This window comes from Lepisosteus platostomus, chromosome 4, assembly GCF_059453375.1.
Source record: "Lepisosteus platostomus isolate fLepPlt1 chromosome 4, fLepPlt1.hap1, whole genome shotgun sequence".
NCBI classification, from domain to species: domain Eukaryota; kingdom Metazoa; phylum Chordata; class Actinopteri; order Semionotiformes; family Lepisosteidae; genus Lepisosteus; species Lepisosteus platostomus.
The window spans coordinates 2489199-2509088 of record NC_142614.1 but is presented as its reverse complement, the minus strand read 5'-3'; the positions used below and the strand labels follow the sequence as shown (position 1 = coordinate 2509088).

At 54.4% G+C, this 19890-nt stretch overlaps 1 protein-coding gene across 1 annotated transcript; it reads right to left on the bottom strand.

Moving 5' to 3' along the window:
* Positions 1 to 477: 477 nt before the first annotated feature.
* akt2 (AKT serine/threonine kinase 2) lies at positions 478 to 19768 on the bottom strand. The gene is made up of 14 exons (XM_088627552.1): positions 19019 to 19768; positions 16125 to 16344; positions 12631 to 12759; positions 11837 to 11948; positions 10352 to 10505; positions 9472 to 9603; positions 9197 to 9262; positions 7885 to 7953; positions 7483 to 7605; positions 7095 to 7223; positions 6754 to 6968; positions 6514 to 6601; positions 5732 to 5834; positions 478 to 4179 (listed from the first exon to the last, which is right to left on the bottom strand). The coding sequence occupies exons 2-14, from the start codon at positions 16168 to 16170 to the stop codon at positions 4100 to 4102; spliced, it is 1446 nt and encodes a 481-aa protein (XP_088483678.1). The 5' UTR covers positions 16171 to 16344; positions 19019 to 19768; the 3' UTR covers positions 478 to 4099.
* Between the last annotated feature and the right edge of the window lie 122 nt (positions 19769 to 19890).

Below are 19890 nucleotides of genomic sequence, written 5' to 3'. Positions count from 1 at the left end.
GCAGGTGGCCGTGAGGACGTGCCCTGTCCCTGGGGTGTGTAATAGGGCTGGGGTCCAGGGAGTGTTCTGGGCTGGGAAGATGGCATTAGACTGTCCTGCGTTCATCGGGCCCTGCCAGTCTGTTATTTGACCTGGCTTGGGGAATGTGTCCTAATATTCTGGCCAGGGAGGGTGCACCTACCTGCAGCCTAGCCCATGGGTCCTTACAGGGCAGGATCTGGATCAGATGTGGACGCTCCCTTCTTGACTCGACAGTGTGAAGCATGTAGCAGGCTGAGCTACACCTCCCCGCTGCACGGGAGGAAGTGTCCCTCGGGGCGGGGGGGGTGCGACACACAGCTGCATTACAGCTTGCCGACCGCGCCCCCCCACAGGTCAGCGCCACGAGCCTCCACGCACAAACACCCTCCCGCCGAACCCCAACCATCACACACAAGACTTCAACCAAGCACAGAAGAGTCAGGCCACCTCGCAGCGGTCAGTCAGTAATAACTTTTACTGGAACAGATCTTAATAATCATCATCATCATCATCATAATAAAATGCAATAATAAACAGCTATATCACATAGAAGACAGGCTTATCCAACTGAGAGCTGTGTAACATAGGAGACTCCTCCCCACCCTTCCCAACCACAGGCTGATGCATCAGGCTTGCCTGACGGTTCAGAGCTCTTGGTGTTACAAAGGGCACTTGCAGAGTCTCTAGGAACCTGAAGAAAAAGTAGTGGATTGAACCCCCACTCTGTAGCCCCACAACCACCCCCCTCCCCCCCCCTCCCGACACAAGCTGCATTAACATCTCTTGCAATACTAGCATTAAAAGATACATTCGTGACGGCTGTCACATTCGAATGAAGCTAAAAAAAAAAACAAAGCAAAATTTCTGCCCTTATCACTAAACTAATACAGCATTCAAGGCATTTTTTTTTTAAAAGTGAAGGGATGATAAAGATTGTAATTCATTCTTTACAAGTTTACTGATTCTATGAGGAGGGCTCAGCTTGATTCCCTTTATTCAAATATTGCTTATGTTCCAAATTTCCAGGCGGAGATGCTTCCACTGCTGCCTGGTGTGATCCATGCTCGACGCTGGGGTCCTGGTTCAGGAGATGCAGGCATTATGACCGACGTGAGAGAGACTTTCTGTTCTGGGTTTTCAGGGGTTAACTGGAATCCTGTACCGAATGAGTAGTGTGATCTATTCACACTATATATTCAGTACTTCCACCAACTTCTGGTAAGAACTTGAAATCTGGAACTTGGCCAGCCAGCGGAAAATAAGGTTTCATGATGCAAATCAGCAGCTGAAATAAGGGAGGGCTTAGTGTGATCGAAGGTGAGCGTCCACTGACTTAATGTTTCCCCCATTTGCTACGCACCATGGCACCAGGGGGACAAGGGCAAAAAGCATTCCACCCAGGGAGCTGCAGCTTCCTGGTTTTTGAGGGGTCAGATGGCTTAACACCACTTTCTGGGTAATGTAGTTCAGACAAGAGCTGCTCTATCTAGAGCGAACCTACTGCCCCTTTACATTACACAGCGGCACAGCTGGCCACGCACCATGAGGGCAGGGTGGGGTCAGTCAGTCAGGACTCTCTACAGCACAACGTCCCCTGTGGCCTCCTAGGCACTTCAGGCAAGTGTGCTGCCAGTAAGAGACACACCTCCCCTCCCATTGGCTCTGACCCTCCCACTGGGGGCGGTGCTGCCAGTGAGGGACACACCTCTCCTCCCATTGGCTCTGACCCTCCCACTGAGGGCGGTGCTGCCAGTGAGGGACACACCTCTACTCCCATTGGCTCTGACCCTCCCACTGGGGGCGGTGCTGCCAGTAAGGGACACACCTCCCCTCCCATTGGCTCTGACCCTCCCACTGGGGGTGGTGCTGCCAGTGAGGGACACACCTCTCCTCCCATTGGCTCTGACCCTCCCACTGGGGGCGGTGCTGCCAGTGAGGGACACACCTCTCCTCCCATTGGCTCTGACCCTCCCACTGGGGGCGGTGCTGCCAGTGAGGGACACACCTCTCCTCCCACTGGCTCTGACCCTCCCACTGGGGGCGGTGCTGCCAGGGAGGGCACACCTCTCCTCCCATTGGCTCTGACCCTCCAGCAGGGGGCGGTGCTGCCAGTGAGGGACACACCTCTCCTCCCATTGGCTCTGACCCTCCCACTGGGGGCGGTGCTGCCAGTGAGGGACACACCTCTACTCCCATTGGCTCTGACCCTCCCACTGGGGGCGGTGCTGCCAGTGAGGGACACACCTCTCCTCCCATTGGCTCTGACCCTCCTGTAGGAGGTGGTGCTGTCCGTAAGGGATACATCTCTTCTCCAGTTTGTGCTGAACCTCCAGCACAGGGCTGTGTGGAGTGCAGGGTTTAAGGGGCTTGAAAGAAGGCAGAGACAGAGGTGAAAAGTGCAGTAAGCACCCCAAAACGAGTTTATCTAAATAAAAAGCAGCTTAAGAACAATATTTGACAGGAGAGCAAATCCACCGACAGAAACAGACCTGGCTGGCGTCAGCTGCTATGAAGCTAAAAAAACTCCAGTTCTCCTAGATCCCAGAATTAGTCTCTGAAGTCTGGGAGACGCACTCTGGGAGACCCCGGGAGATGTGCTCTCTATCCCCCCTTTCTCCATGATTGTGGATTGATCTCCCAGCCCACTCTCAAGCTCACAGGTTGCTTAGCAATTTCAAATTCAGTTGTAAGACCATTAACTCTTAGTTGTTTAATTGACACAGCTCATGACAATTTTCTGCAGACCTCTAATGATGCTGTACAGTGCCTTGAGATGATGTTCCACGAAAGGGCCTATCTGAAAGAGCAGGTTCTAAAACTACCAACCAGTTCACTTTGTTCATCATAATGTCTGCACTGCTTGACAGTGGAACCCCCACGCTAAGGGATGGGTGCAAGGTGGGATCTATGGTGCCATAATTGGTACTGGCAAGCTGGTGTCCACCTGCTTCAGAGAGCGCAGGCCTTTGATTGCACTTGCGCCCTCCGGTGGCTGATCATGGTACTGCAGGGACAGGGATGCGCGATTATTTTGCGGGCAGAAGTAACTCCTCGTCTCCCAGTGAAAACGATCCAGCACTCCGTTTTCACACCCCAGCGCCAGGTCGCGAGGCTGCTCCCCGGCGGTCCTCAATCTGGCTTTGCAAATCCATGGAGGTGGGGGGGGGTTGGGGGGGGGCAGGGCTTGGCTTTGAGTTTCTCTTTCTAAACCTCATTTTATGTTTCATTAAATAAGCTAAAGAACTGTGTTCCAGGTTCCATCAAGGAACGGCTGGTTGGGTATTCTTGGATTCACAGTAGCAGATAAGGGACTGTGAGTGTAACTCAAGCAGGGACCTCTTGAAGCCCCCCCACACCCCGTACTTTGCCTCCGCCCCCCCACCCACAGCGGGCGACTGGGCTACACTACTGCATACGAGTGGCCCTGCGGCGCTGGGAGAGGGGGGGGGACATGAGACAGACAAGTGTTGCGGTTTCCAGTCTGCAACATCTGGAAATGAAGCACTGGACAATCCTGCCCGCAAAATCACAATTCCCTCTTCCTTTAAAGGCAAAACCGTGCATCTGTATAGATATATACACACACATCTACAGCAATATATAAATATACAAACACACACATACGCACACACATGTGGGATCAGAGGGCACCAATTGGCCAACCGCCTCCACTCCTTTCCAAGCGACCCAGGAGGAACAGTTCAATACTATTGGTAACAGCCAGTTCCAAAAGAGCACTTGTAAATCGCTGCATATGGCTTTTAAAACTGTAACAATCGGAAAAATGTTTAAAAATATATAGATTTTATCTTTTTCGGGTTTTTTTCTTAAGAAGAAGAAAAAAAACTTTTCAGCTAAGGGTTATTTCTTCCTGCAGTCTGTGGGAGGTGTGTAGCTTGTGGGCGTGCATGTCGCTGCGTGACAGTCCAGGGGTGTGTGTGTGAGTGTGTGTTGCTGTGGCGGCTGTCCTGCGTTAGTGTGGTACCCGGTGAGGCAGGGCTACAGGGCTGCTCTGCTCTGAGTGTTTCCATCAGTCTCTGGATGGCTCCTGTCCGTGCTGGCTGTCCGCGCCGCCCGCTCACTCCCTTATACTGGCGGAGTAGGAGAACTGTGGGAAGTGAGTGCGCTGATCGGGGTCCTCCGCATCCAGGCTGTCATCTGCGGGACAGAGCGCTTCCGGGTCAGATCTTTCCGTAAAGACAGTTTTATCTCCCTCAAACCCAGAAATCTTTCAGGCACCCGGGGTTGTGTGGCAGAGACGCGTCAGATACGAGCCAACAATGACAGAGGTGGGCGAGCACGCCGAGCCACTGTCTTCACCCGGCACTGGGCTTCGCCACGGCTCGGCACGCTGCAGCCTCCGTCCTGGTCTGGGCAGCTGCGGCCTGGAGGGGCTCGGATCGGACCGGATGGGCTTGGATTATTTGGACAGGATTTCATGCCCCCCCCCCCCCAGTCGCGAACGGGACAGTACCCGTGAAACCCTAGGGGGCTGGAGCTGCCCGCCCCCGAGCCGGAGGGTAACCAGCAGTAACCGCGGTCGATCGCGGCTCACCCAGGGTGCGGCGCAAGAAGAGCCAGACCGGGGTTCCTTTCCCCACGCGTGTTCAAGCTCCAGGGAGAAACCCTTTCGCTTTCCCGGCTGTCCTCAACTCCGTTAGGACAGCTGTGTGACAGCAGTGACACACGGGCCGGGCCAGAAGGCTGTACAGGCCTGTAAACCACTGACAGCTGGAGATTCCTGGAAAGCGTTAACGAGTCCAGGTGAACCAATGATTCTTCCAATTAGGCCAATTAAGAGCCCAGGCACAATAAAAGAAGAAATCACTGGTCAGCAGCCATATCACTCTGCAACTCACAGCCAGCAGCCCACTGAAGCCAAGGCGGCCCAGTACCTGGATGGGAGACCTCCTGGGAAAAACTGAGGCTGCTGTTGGAAGAGGTGTTAGTGGGACCAGTAGGGGGCGCTCACCCTGCGGTCCACGTGGGTCCTAATGCCTCAGAATAGCGACGGGGACACTATACTGTAAGCAGGCACCGTCCTTCGGATTAGACATAAAACTGAGATCCTGACTCTCTTTGGTCATTACAAATCCCAGGGCGTTTCTCGAAAGAGTAGGGGTGGAACCCCGGCGTCCTGGCCAAATTTCCCATTGGCCCTTACCAATCATGGCCTCCTAATAATCCCCATCTTAAATTGGCTTCATTACTCTGCTCTCCTCCCCACTGATAGCTGATGTGTGGGGAGCGTTCTGGCGCACTATGGCTGCCGTCGCATCATCCAGGTGGGGCTGCACACTGGTGGTAGTGGAGGGGATCCCCATTACCTGTATAGTGCTTTGAGTGGAGTGTCCAGAAAAGCGCTATGTATGTGTAAGCAATTATTATTATCATTATAAAAAGTGGAGGACAATTCAACCTCCACTCAGCCAAAGGACAGGACTTGCCGTCACAGACCTCTGGCCAGGTGAGATACAGGAGATGCAGTCAGAGTCCATGATGTATCAAGTCACTCTGGAAAGGACTGATTTTAGCAACCCACAGCTCAGACACAGAACCTGCAGGCTCTGAGGGCAGGGGTTTTGACGCTTTTGCAGTCGCCTCTATGCGCAGGACACTATGCAGATCACGGGGGCAGGGAAGGAGCAGGCTGCAGGTGCAGTCGCCCCAGTGTACCGGGACAGCCCCGAAGGGGAGGCGCCACACTCACATTTGTCCGGAGGCGTGACCGTGATGGTCTGAGCGGTGAACTCGTCGTCGAAGTATCGGGTGTCCGTCTCCGACGTCACCTGGGGCTTGAACGGGGGGATGAGCTGCGAGGAGACAGGAGAGCGAGAAGGTGACCCTCTGGGACAGGGGCGGACTGCTGACTCGCCCCACAGGCCACCTGGGAGCCCTGACTGCTCAGCCGCGGGCTGGTCATCCGTGTCTTAACACTCACCCCAGACCCCGCGCTTCCACTGCCTGCCTGCCAGCACAACCTTCCATTGACAAGATCACTTTATTGGCCATATACAATTTCTTGTATTAGGAATTGGTCTTTTCACATACCCCAGCTTGCTCTCCATGAGACACAGACAGGAGGAGAAGCTGGGGGTCAGAGCGCAGGGTCAGACATTGTACAGCGCTCCTGGAGCAGTTGGGGTTAAGGGCCTTGCTCAGGGGCCCAACAGAGTAGGATTCCTCTGCCGGCCGCGGGATATGAACCGGCAACCTTCCAGGTGCAGATCCTTAGCCAGAGTGTCACCACTCCACCCCCACGGATTCGACTGATACCGATTCTCAATTGCTTAATTAACATGGGTGATAACGAAGGATGGAATGCAGGTGCCGAGGCTGACTCTCCCCGGCCTAGACCTCAACAAGCTCTTAAGTCTACTGCGCATCGGGCTGACGTGTTTAGGCTGGCAGATGTATTTGGCAGCCATGGCCAACAAAAGGCACGTGCAGGAGAACCCTGTCGGTGCACCACGCCGAGCTCCTCAGCCTCACCTTCTTCTGCAGGACGTCCTGCCAGTTAATAGGGGTGAAGAATTTGTGGCTCATCACTTCTTTGGCATCCTCAGGCCCTCCTCCCAACCTGGAGGGGACAGACAGACAGAGAGAGAGAGACAGAGAGGTGTGGTGTGAAAACAGCCACCAGCTCATCAAACTCAACAGACCGGCTCTGCAAACCGACGTCAAACAGGGACAGATCCTGGCGCCGCCGGCTGGCCGTGCGCCCCCTCTCACCTCTGCTTGGGGTCTTTCTTCAGCAGGCCGGCGAGCAGCGCCTTGGCCTCGGGGGAGAGGTTGCGCGGGAAGCGGATCTCCTCCATGAGGATGAGCTCGAAGAGCCGCTCGTGGTCCTGATTGTAGAAGGGCAGCCGCCCGCACATCATTTCATACATGACGACTCCCAGGCCCCACCAGTCCACCGCGCGCCCGTAATCGTTATCTTCCAGCACCTATGATGGGGAAAGAGAGAGAGAGAGGGAGGGAGGGAGAGAGATGGAGGGTGAAACTTCCCGACAGCGCGAAGGCATGCCGGCGTGCCGCAGCGCGGTCCGAGACGTGGGCCGGGCCGGCTGTACCTCGGGCGCCAGGTACTCTGGGGTGCCGCAGAAGGTCTTCATGGTGGCCCCGTCCGTGATGCCCTCTTTGCAGAGGCCGAAGTCCGTGATCTTGATGTGGCCGTCTTTGTCCAACATGAGGTTCTCCAGCTGCGCAACGAGAGAAAGGGAGGGAGGGGGGTCACGAGCCGCGCAGAACGAGCACACACCGAAGGCAGGGCGTGACCCGCGGCCCCCTGCCTCCGGTGGCCCACGGGGGATGACCAGTCTGCGAGCTGTGGGAAGGCCCCACCCGCAGTCCGGCAGCAGGCACGTGACCCAACACAGCTGAACTCCGGGGGCACCGCTGCGCGTCAGGCTTGCAAAGCAGATCGAGAAGATGAGCCCCTCCGATCTCCCACCGACCCACCTTGAGGTCCCTGTAGACCACATTCCTGGAGTGCAGGTACTCCAGCGCCGACACGATCTCCGCTCCGTAGAAACGTGCGCGGTCTTCCGTGAAGACTCTGTCTCGCGAGAGGTGGAAGAAGAGCTGGAGCGGAAACAGAGGAAGGAGCTGGAATATTTTGTGGGGGGTCTTCAAGAACATCATTACCACGCTTCTACTTCAACGCAAACCCATGTGCTTGAGATCAGTCTCATCAGTAGGCAGCATTTATGCAAAGAAGGAGCAGCATCTAAGCTGGTACAATTCTCTAAGACACAACCTGTTCTCAGGTTTATAGACACCACTGTGCATATATACTTTTGTATTACATAATTATCTGCCCAGTCCCTTCTGACACTTTTAAGTGTCCGATAAGACACCTACCTCCCCTCCATTGGCATATTCCATGACAAAGCACAGCCTGTCGTGGGTCTGGAAGGCGTACTTTAGTGTCTGTGGGCAGAACAAAAAAATAATTGGGGGCTGTTATTTCTCATTACAGGCAGTGATGCTCTGGGTCGCACGGGGCCCCATCTTGTCAAAACTCTGGAAAAAAAGAGGGGTTTGTTAATTCACCACCTTGTGGCTTGTGGCACATCACTCATTTCTGGCAGCTGCTGGTCAGATTTGCTCTTTCAGATAAAGAGCTGCACAGGGGCCATGCTCATGGGCCTCAGAGCAGTGTGCAACACTATTCTTCCATTCCGCATGCACAAGATCCAGCCAGAGAGAAGCCTTTTCAGAAGATGATCCTCTAAAGAGCGCCCACACAGGATCACAGAAAGCCTCAGTGTGGCACACATCGGCATCCTATGAAAAGTTATGTACAGAGTGCAAGCTACTGACGATCAGACTTAAGGCGAGAATCTGTATCTTGTGGCAGTGTACGTTTTCATTACAGTGCCAATCCTTAGCTTTCCACTCGGCTGGTAAATAACAGAGCTGGGAATTCTCTGTGATTTTGAGAAACAAAGCACATTCACGATGCAATTTTCCCGGCAGTTTAATATGCACAAAGTTACAGCACTTTCATATCGCATTGCCAATCCACTCAGTGTCACCGTGTGCAAAGCAGGTTAGTTCCAGCTACTGGGTTTCCTTCATTGGCTCAGGATGTCGGAAGCACGAGGCCTGGGCACGGCCGAGCCAGGGAGAAGGATGTGCGCGAGAGGGCGTGCGCGTCTGACCGCCTGGCCTTCGGAACGCCAACACGCACGCCCATCTGTGACAGGGACACAGCCTGGGCCTGCAGCCCCAGGGAAGGGGGGACCGGCTCCAGAGCTATGCCCGCCTCAACCCAGCAGGCAAATGCCATGCAAATCCACCTGACAGAAACCCGGAATGAGGATCCCGCATTTATTTTTCTTTTTGCTTTTACCTTCAACGCAAAATGGTCTCACACATCCGCACGGAGCACCACTGGTGACTGGACAGCAGAGTTCGAATCTGACCCCCTTCCCTTGCAAAATCTGTGGGACCCAGGGTGGGAAAACCCTCCACAGGACAGACCTGTCACGTTCGGGACTGTGACTTCAAAGAGCATCTGCTTTCCCAGTTCGCCGGGACGGCTCGGAACCACCAGCCCCCTCGCATGCAAAACCCGAGTTTCCCAGAGGAGCGCGCCCAGCGGCACTCCCCTGTGCAGTTTTCACCTGTCTGTGCGCCTGGAGCTCAATCGGGGGAAAGCGGAACTCACCGTCAGAAAAGGGTGCTTCGTGTTCTGCAGCACTCTGCTCTCAGTCACCGTGTGCGCTACTTCATCCTGAAGGCCAGAGGAGAGGAGAAAAACGTTCAGATCACAGACGGTGCAGATCATTCTCTCGCCCATAAAGCCTCCAGGCAGGCCCTCTGGCCTTCAAGGCCCTGACCAGCCCTCTGACGTCCTCGAGCGCCAGCAGGCCCAGGCGGGGAAGCACCTCTCTGCCGAGACACTGGAGTGGGTCACGCCCAGGGGCCCGTGCCCGGACTCACTTTGGCGATGATGACCTCCTTGCGCAGGATCTTCATGGCGTAGTACATTCCCGTGGCCTTCTCTCGGACCAGGATGACCTTCCCGAAGGTGCCCTTGCCCAGCAGCTTCAGGTAGTCGAAGTCACTCATAGTCTGGGGGGAAGGGTGAAGAAACGTAATTGAACCCATCGCAGAGCCGCACAGAGGAACACAAAGGTGAGAAACAAGAAGAAGACATTCAGCCCATCTGGCCTGTTTGGTAGTCAGAAGTTATCCAGCTGTTTCTTGAGGGAACCCAGGTATGGTTTCTAACGAATCCATGTTGATTACTCTCTCGGATTTTACTTTCATATAGGTGACCCTCTGGTGTAGTTCTAAACTTTGTGGCCGTAACGTGTAATGTAACAGAGCCAGACGTGTCTATAATGGTCTATAATTGGCGTTTTGTCACATTCTTGTGGATGGAAGCTACACTGGAAGTTCTCCAGCCTGTGGAAACTACTCCTGTCTTGAGCGATACAAACCTAGTCAACCTCTTCGACTAGTCTTTTATTCCTACTAAGCTTTGATTTTTGGGAGAAATTTACACCTACAGGGGTAATTAAATAATTAAGAACCAATTAAATTCAACATTATCTATGTGGACAAAACTGTGGGTAGACTGAAGTCCTGCAATGCAAGAGGAGAGCAGTGCCCAGATACCCCACCCCAGCCCTAGACGATGAGCCCCAAGACCCCTTAAAATTGAGCAGTATGACCAGTGGGCTGAATTGCGTCTTCCTACCAACTGTACTAATCCCCTTGCCTCCCTTATTTCCATTTTACTAGGGTAATGGCCAAGCAGAAAGCATCTCTCCACAAGACAGCCAACAGGGAGCCATTTTTGGCCAACAGGACTCACCACTTTGGAGCGCGACTTGCTCATGGCCACTTCCATCTCCTCGGCGCCGGAGTTGTCGCTGGGCGAGCCGAACTTGATGTCCATGGGCTCCTCCTCGGGCTCACGGTTCTTCAGGCCGTTGGCCACAGCCTGGATCGCACGGATCCATTCCTCCCTGGCGTGGAGAGATGGAGAGAGCTTACACCACTGCCCTGCTGGACGCCACAAGCAAGTGCAGCACCTCTATAGACCAGTCCAGTTAAAACAATCCCAGCAGGACTGAATCGTTTGATTCTGCAAGCCACACAGAGCACAAAACACTCACCTCCTGAACTCCAGATTAGGACTATTGGAAATGAAGGCTGTTGCAAGCCAGAACTTTGCTCTTCAGGTAATTTAATTGACAGTCAGCAGGATCAATCTAACAACGAAGACATCAGCCATGTTAAAGTACAGCAGAGGGCACAGGAGGGCCTGCTAGCTGACTAACCCAGCTCTAGAGCATGTGGGTATTTTACAGTGACGCATGACAGAAGTAAAAAAACAAAGCACCATATGCATAATAAATAATAGGTCTTTCCAAAGAATACTGCAGAAGCTGCTTTTAATGATCAAAAACACAAACACAGATCAATCTCTTTGAAATCTCAGGACCACTGGACCTGGGCCCCCAGATGACGCAAATAAAATGTTAACACGGTTAATTGCTCTTAATTAACTGAAAGTCAGATTAAAAATAAGGTAGGTCTCACCATGGACAGAGTCATGATGTTTGCCAATGTCAGAACCTTCTTGCCTGAAAGAGCCCGTTAAAGGCTGATGGCTTCTTAATGACTGCCTAGAATTTCTGAAAATGAATTAAATGCCTGTAAAAACCGTAAGCCTGGCTGTAAGGATTATCGTACCCTTGCTGATGAAAATGCCTTTTCAGGCCCAGCTGGAGCCTCCAGTTCTGCCAACGAACCAAGTGCTCCCAGGATCCGTCTTAAGAAACAACACGCGTGCCTCATAATTCCTCTGTTAAATCTCCTCAATCAGAACTAATCAGGCTCATTACAGAGTTTACCACACTACTGCTTAACTTTAGTTCTTCTGCTCCACAGATATTATGGAAACTGGATAAAAGCCAAGTAACAACTGCAAAAAACCGAGCACTGTTCTTTCAGAGCAACAGTCTTCAAGGCCTTCTTCTCTTTTGGGCTTCTCATGCTTGTGTAGATGCGCCAAGGAACTTTACAGCTGCCGATTCCCTGCCTGCCTAGACCTGCTGTCTGAAACACTCAGTACCTACAGGGGGGAAAGGGTGTGGGGAAGACATTTAGTGTTGCGCACTGCCCGGGTAACACTCAAATACTTCCCCATCTAGTTTCCTTGCATTGTGTTGTGATCAATTTATTTTTTCCCCCATTTGGAAAAGTTAGTCTGAGAGGAGGCAATGTCAAATCTGGCTCTGGGCATGACACAGAGCGCTGATGGTCTGAATTTTCGGGAGGGGTCTCCGCTCACCTCTCCTCGGGGCTGTCCACATGGAACGTGCGCTCGATCACGGTGGTCCACTGCAGACACCGGATGACGAAGGTGTTGGGGCGGGGCCTCTCTGTCTTCATCAGCTGGCATTCTGAAACAGGACAGGGGGTTCGGGGTGTGAGCGAAGACATTGACACTGGACTGAGACATTGCTGATCCCACCATAGCAGAGCAGGAACAGGTTGCGCAGGACGTTTTGAAAAAGCATGTTTCCTCATCGCTTTTTCATACAGCGTTCACTTGCACGGCAAACCCCTCCCCCACTACAGCTGCCAAACTGTTCCAGACCAATCAGACTGTCCAGAGAACAGCTGGACCTCAGAACTGGACAAAACAGCACGCAAATGCAGTGCAATAACTTCATTAGATGAACTCTCAGTCAGCCAAAGCCTTCACTGGTCCTGGTTCACCGGAGAACAGCCCGGGCGAATCAGCCGCACAAGCTAATGTTCGAGGAGCAAACACAGACCTGCAAGACGCCGAATAAAAACACCACAAACATACACGAGAGCTGCACGACAAAATCGGGGAGTATTTTGCATTTTAAAGCTGATCTTTAAATCTACATCTAAGCACTAACATCATTTTCGCAGGCAAGCCTGTCTGACTCATCCCTATGAGGGCTGCAGCCCATCCTGGACGTGAAGGCAGCAGGGCAGGGTGGGCCAGTCTACACAAGAGACCACTCTTCCCCCGGCCGGGACGCCGTTCCCGATGGAAGCTCAGGTCTCCCTGCCCCCTGCCCTTGTCCCCCCCCCTTCCACCAGGCCCACCTGCCACGGAGAAGTTGTTCAGAGGCGGCAGGATGTGATCCGAGGTCTCCGGCTTCTCCTTGTAGCCGATGAAGGAGCCATCGCTTTTCAGGATGAAGTACCGCGGCCTCCAGGTCTTAATGTACTCTCCTGCAGGGGGCGAGAGAGAGAGAACCCAAACAGGCATGAGCCTCGCCTTCAGTACCGTTTGTCACCTCATGTTAAACCACGACAGGTTCCACAGTGCAGGGGGCTCTTTTCACAGAGGAGCCCTGTGCTCCCCTGTCCCCCCTTTTCCCCCAGAAGCAACGGGACTCCCAGATGGAATAAACACACTCTGTCCCAGACTGAGAAGCGTGTCCGGATCTGTCGCGCTCGGCCGCATGCTCTCAGAGGACTGGCGCCCAGCTCTTGGCAGATGGGATGAAGGTGCTCACTGGCAGCAGTTCTTCGGCAGAAACTTGAAGGGCTCCCCGACAGTTACCCGAGCTGGAGGCAGCCATTGCAGAGGGGGGTGCCTTTGGCAAACAGAGGGACAGGCAGGCTACAGCTCGTGCCTGCGGTGGGGAACGGCAGGAGTTAAGGGATCCCCAGGGTCACGGGAGGGAAGGAGCAGAGGGAGAGAGCAGCGACAGGAGACGGGAGAGCTGGGGCTCTGCTCAGGTGAGCTGGCAGGGCATGCTGGAAGCCAGCGACCAGGATTAGGAGGCAGGAAGACGACTATCGAAACTGAAGCCCGAGAAGGGCTGGGAGGCTGCCCTGAAACCCGAGCAGCAGAGGGCGGAAGTGTCCCGAGCACCCGACACCGTGAACTGGCCAGCTGTCAGGAGCGGAAGGGAACGCCGGGGTGCCAGAAATAGAGCAAATCCCTGCGGGTGATTTAGAGCCGCGGGCCCAGCTATATCCATCCCCCTGTGGGAGAGGAATCCGCGGGGGGCGTGGTGGGGGTGGTGCAGCCCGTGGCACGCCGTGGGAACGGGCACAGGCACCACACGGCCACTTGTGCGACGTGTCCAGAGGCCCTGCAATCTGGGAGTGACGGGACGGGGGTGCAGATCTGCTCTGCTGCCCCCTTGGCCCCCCAGTCAGTGATGCAGACACCCCCCCTCCGTCTGATAACACACACCTCAAGCCTCGGGGTTCCCCTCAGGCGGCTACCTATCCTACTACCCTGACCGCAGTTTCTGCTCCGTTGCCTTGGCCCGGCTGCTGTCGGCTTCACCGTTAGAGCAGGTGGGGAGCGGGGACCCACTGCTGCACCGGGCTGGACTGCTGAACTGGGGGACTCCGCTTTCCCTTTCCGGAGATGCCCGGGGCTCCCTGCGGCTGTGGAAGGGGGCCGCTGTGCTGATTGCTTTTAAAGCACATGGAGATGTTGCTCCTCAGCCTTGATAAACTCCAGAGCGACTCCATCAGCGCAGATCAGAGGGAACAGACTCTAACCTGGGGGTACGTCGTCTGTGACTAATAGCTCATCACCTGTCCCAAACACTAATTGGAGACACACTCACAGCAACTAAAAATAAAAGAGATTTTTTTTTTAACTTGAGGAGGAACTGAATACTAAAAGGCTCTGTGAAGACGGGGCAGACAGTTCCACGCTCCAGCACTGGGACGCCAGGCTCTGAAGAGTTAAATCGGGCTCAGCGGTGCTCTACATATTAACTCACCAGCCTGGCCAGCTGAAGGAACAGTCCAAAGTCCCCCTCTCACAGCAGGCAGCTGCCGGGCTTCAGCCCTCCTTATCGGCTATCAATTTGTTCGGTCTCCCTTCGCTAAAATCCCCGCTCAGCGCTCAAGTTTCGGAGACGTGCAAAAGAGGCAGCGAGCCCCCGTCACAGGCCGGTGTGTGGGGGGCAGGTAAGCTCCCATATCTCCGCAGTGCTCCCCGCCGTGTGGTTGTCCGAATCAGAGCCCAACTGCATGCTGGGGGTGCTGGGTCCTCACAGCTCCATTCTGGTCCTCCTCTTGTAAAGCTGAACGGCGACTTAGCAATGACATCCTCTTCGCAAGCAATTCATGCTCAATCTGTCTGTCTGTCTGTCTGTCTGTCTGTCTGGCTTCAAGCCCATCAACTTGCTCCAGCTCTGTTTCCTTAATCCCTGGCCAGGACGCCTCTCCCTGCCCCGCTGGGCCACCAGGTGTGACCCAGCCCACCCTTGGTCAACACCTATGGCGCCCCGCGGTGCGCATGACCCTCCGAAGTGGCGGCTGGTCGTGGACCCAGGAAGGACAGGGATTCAAGCGCAGTGCTGCAGAACAGTCGTGGCAAAATGACGCCCCTGACGCACTGGCATTTTGGGATTTATATCCCATTCCAGCAATCCTCTCTCTCGTTTCTCCAGAGAAAAACTAGCACACCTTTCTCTTCCCAGTCACGTTACAGCGGCCCAGGAGACGGAGGATTGCGGGAGTGGGGCTGACGAGACTCCCAGGGGGCAACGAGCACACGCACCAGGGCCACAGAGCCGCAGGCTGCCCTGCCCTGTTTTATTCAGCACTGGAAAGAATGGCACCGCAGTGCAAATCCAGGAATAATCCCTTCAGCTGAGTAATTAAACACTCCCACAGAAAGCCTCACCGAGGGGTCAAGAACGCCGGCCTGACAGCGTGAAGCAGGAGCGCAGAGGAGCTCTTCCAAGTCATCGATCCCAGAACACTGGCAACCAAACCATGCCTGCTTAAAACTGGCTTAAAACACAAGGCACCTCTGCACTAAAACCCACAAAGCACAGACAGAACTAGCTTTTGGTATCTCAAACAATTTCTTCAAACAGCGGAAGAAACTTCATTCATTTCGTTATCACATTCATACAGCCCCCGCAGGCAAGAGGAGGAGTGTGCACTGACTTCACTTCCACACTGACCCAACGGCAGAGCTCAACACCAGACCTGCCGTCCCCACTGACAGTGAGCACAAGAAACTTCTCTAAAGTAACAAATGAGAGGAGCCATTGGCCCATCAAGCCTGTTTGGTCAGCAGTAGTTAACTGAGCCCGAGATCTCATCCAGCCATTTCTTGACACAAGCCATGGTATCGGCTCCGACAACATGGCTGCTCAGAATGTTCCACACTCCCACAACCCTTGGTGTAAAGAAGGCCTTGGCGAGTCGTTGTCAAATGCAATTCCACAAAGTGTCCTCTCGTTCCCATTTAATACAGTAGCTGCTCTTCACATCTCACAAGCACGAGGACTATTCTTGACTGTGATACAACCTGTTACATTGTACCTTTTTAAAAAATGTTCCAGGGAATCGGCATTCAACATCAAAGCTGGGTATCTTGTTCCCTACTCCCGCAGCCCTTTGTGTAAAGACACGTTGCAAGCAGGGGTGTCACTGCCGTGCGGGATGAATACATTCTCATCTGCCCACCACTCGAACCAACAGGAGTGACTGTGCACCACCTTTTAGGCCGCTGTCACCGCGGTGCTCAGAGGAAAGCGGGGACCCCTGGGGAACCCCCAAGCAGCAGGACGAGGAAGGAGCCATCGGGGGCGCAGTGGGCCACTCACCTCTCTTCTGGAGCCAGCCTTCCCGAACGACCGTCACTTCATTCATGCTGGGGGCTGGGGCTCGGGGCGGGGGGGAGGGGGAGGGGTGCGAGGTGCCACACGCTGCTCAGCAGAGGGAGGGAGGGGGAGCAACTGCTGGGAGACGATCAGTCGCCGTTCGCCCACTCCGTCCTGCCGCCCGAGAGAGATGGACACGCCGTCTGGCACTTCCTCAGGGCACCTGGGGGAACAGGAAACAGGACAGGGACTCAGGGGGGAACCTTGCACATTCCCAGGCCTCCCTGCGGAACAGCTACAGCCCGACGGAAAACAGCCAGGACAACGGGCAAGCTCCGAGCAACGAGGCGAACCTGCCCCGCGGCGCCCCGACACGCGGTCTGTTGTGCGCTGGTTCTGAACACACCGCGGACACCACAGGATTGGCACAAGGCTTTGCAACATGCAGGCAGGAGTGTGGGGAGGGAGGGGCTCAGACTGAAGCCTTATTAAAAAGTCAATTGATACTGTCTGGCAATGAGCACGTTTTAATAGGTTTGCGACCCCTGTTGACATCAAGAGATTTACAGAAGAAATTCGGCCTCTGCCACAGCGCCCAGCTCGCCCCACCATCGCCTCCTGGCTGTCGGCTTTGAGGCGGCCTTCGCATGTCTTCCTGCACAAGCATCTGCTCCGGGCCCTGGATCGAACCACACAGCGGCCGCATCAAGACCCGCACTCGAAACTTCATCTGAGCGACGGTGAGTAAATACTCCGCTCGAGAATATTTTCAGCTCCCACCTGAGCACAGAGCTCCGAACCCTCAGATCTCCTGGAGATCAACTGAAGGCAACGTCTAACGCAGCTTGTCTGATATAGCTGACCTTCAAGCTTAAGGTCGGTGTCCTAGAGGTCAGGGGTCCCCAGCTCCATTACTGGAGAATCCTGGATTCTGTTCCACCTCTGCTCTCGGCTACAGGGGGTTTTCTAATTATTTAATTAGCTCAACCAGCGGGGCCTGGTTATGTTAGTCGAGCTAATTAAAAAATTAGAAAACCCCCTGTAGCAGAGAACACAGGTGGGAAGAGAACAGAGGTTACTCTGAATAATCAGAAAAGCCCAATTATTCAAGCCAGGTGAGCATTTTGAGCAACCAGCAGCAACGACCTGAAGAAAAACCCGAAGTCTAAGAGAACAGTTTGAAGACTCGGATTGGAACAAAAACCCGAAGTGACTGCAGGTCTGGATCTGGATCCCTCCCCCCTCCCCCTCCAGCCACAGCAGCTGCCCACAGGTCTGACGCAGCGGCTTGATATGACATCAAAAGCAAAGCGAACTTCCTGAATTTTCCCTGACATTTCTCCTTACCTTTGTCTACAGAGGCACTTGTAAGTTCCTTTTTTCCTCTACCCGTTACCCATGATGCACAGGGAAAAACAGTGGGTCAAACGTGACCTTTTAGGAAGGTGTGCGTCGGGGTGCTCTGCTGCTTCCCTTTCCTCAAATGGGGTGCGGATCCCCGAACTGTACCCCCCGAAAGGGGCAAAATAACAAGTCTACTCAGACATCAAGAAGACTAAAGACAGATCCTAGACAATTCCTGAATGAAGCGTTCCCGACTGCACAGACACGGGCTAGACACTGGGACAAGCTGCGCTCATCATTCACAGCCCTCTAGCCCGCACAGAGAACCCTCTTGCTGGAAACCGGTCCAGAAGATTTCACATCTGGCTGCTGCATCTCAACCCGGAACTGCAACTGGTACTGCTGGCGCAGGGCGGTCCGATACGGGCCCACATTCCCGACTCGGGCCCGGACCAGATCCCAAGACCCTGGTTCCAAGGCACAGGAGTTACGAGGTCAGTGGTCTGGAGCCGGAGCAGTGCTCCCGAAGACTAAGCCCTAATTCCTGGGAGTTTCTGCGTCACTGACTGGAAATGCAAATCAGCACATGAAGCCAGCAGCAACGCGTTCAGAACAAACTGTATCTGATAGAGCCCCCTTAAAGGCATCACCTCAAACTGGTGACACATGACTCACTGGTATGGTTTGCATAACTGCCAGTACTGAATGGGACTTTTAAAAACAAACGCTGCCCAGCTGAAAGTCTGGTCTGGGGAGCCCCCAGCTGAGGGCGGACGTTCGGTCCGATGTTGTGAACTGCAGAACGGCGCTCTGGAGCGGGCCGGTTCCCTCTTCCAGAACTGGGGCACAGGAGAGCAACAGGTAGCACCCCAGAGTTTGTTTTTCAGTTTAGATTTCCTAAACTAACATAAGGCTTACCTTCTTTCATATCGCACATCAAGCCCATCTAGATTTAAAAAAAAAATCTTTGTGCAAAATACCGTGTAACACCCCCACACAGCTCGCCAGCCGCAGGTACTCCAATACATTCATGGCGACACCTGCAAAGGGCTCGCATGGAAAAACGTATTGGGAAAGGCGACAGGAGAGGCGTGATATACACCCTGCTATTCACATATGAATGTATCCCCCCCCTCCACCGTGTGTAATTTTTACCAGTAGGAAATTTGTGGCGAGGTCTGCATTCCTAGCGCATAACTAGCACCCAGCGCACAGTGACCCGGAGCTCGACTTCAGCACCAGTCAAAGGTTGCTGTCGATACCGAGCGACGTGGGACGGAGGCGAAATGTCTCCAATATAATCCGTATAAATATAAGACACACACACACACACCAAATTGGGAAAAAAACAACGTTTTAAATCCGCAAATCTGCTCAGGCGGCCTGATGCCCTGATCCACCTGACCTACGTGCGCGGCAGAGACGTCCGAGGTGTGCCCACCTCCCCCGACCACCGGCACCGCGACGGACTCCTGCTGCTGCTGCTGTTGTTGTTGTGTTAACATACCGGCTGTACCCTCGCTCCCCACCCCGGGACGGCCGGCGTGTCTTACCTTCCGGAGACGGAGAGCAGCCCGGTCCGCCGGCTTCATGCGCCCCCAAGCGCTCCTCCGACGGGTGGACACCCGGGAGCCGACGTGCCCGCTGCGAGGGGTGCAGTTTGGGGTTATTTTTTTGGGGTGTTTGGTGAGGAGGGGGGAGAGAGAGAGAGAGAGAGAGAGAGAGAAGGAGGGAGGGGTGGGGAGGTGACTTTTTTGTAACCGTCTCCTCTGCCGAAACGCTGGCGTCTTTCCTCTCCTTCTCGTTAGGTCCGCTTATATTATCTTTTATTAACCTCTCCCCCCCCTCTACCACCGCGCCGCCTCACTCTCTCTCTCTCTCCTTTTTTTCCCTCCGCTCTTCGTCTTCTCCTCTCCGTGACACCCTCACTCCGCCCGGATTTTGTTCAGATTCTGTTCTTTTTCTCTCCCTCCTCTTCCTCTCCGATTCCGCTCCGCTCGCAGCCCCGCCGCTCGAAGAGGACCAGGCCCCGTTCGGGTACTGGAGATCCACAAAGGAACTCGGCGCAGCACAAACAGGAAATGACATACGCACACCAGGCCCCGACTGCCGAGCGAGCCGAGGAAAAAAAAAAAATACACACACGGCGGAGGACCGAGTGAGCGGGTCCCCCCCCCGTCTCTCTCTCTCTCTCTCCCTTCTCTTGCCCCCTCCCACCCGCGCCGCAGCTCCGGCAATCCGCTGACCCCTCCAGGCCGACTGTGCGCCCCTTCCACTCGCCGCTCCAGCCCCGGCGGCCCTGTATGTCTCCCTGCATAAACAGGAAATAACACAGCGCTTGACTTTGCACGATCTGAGACGGGGTTGGCCGCAACATCCCTTTTTTTTCTCCACCGACTCTCTCTCTCTCTCTCTCGGTGTGTGC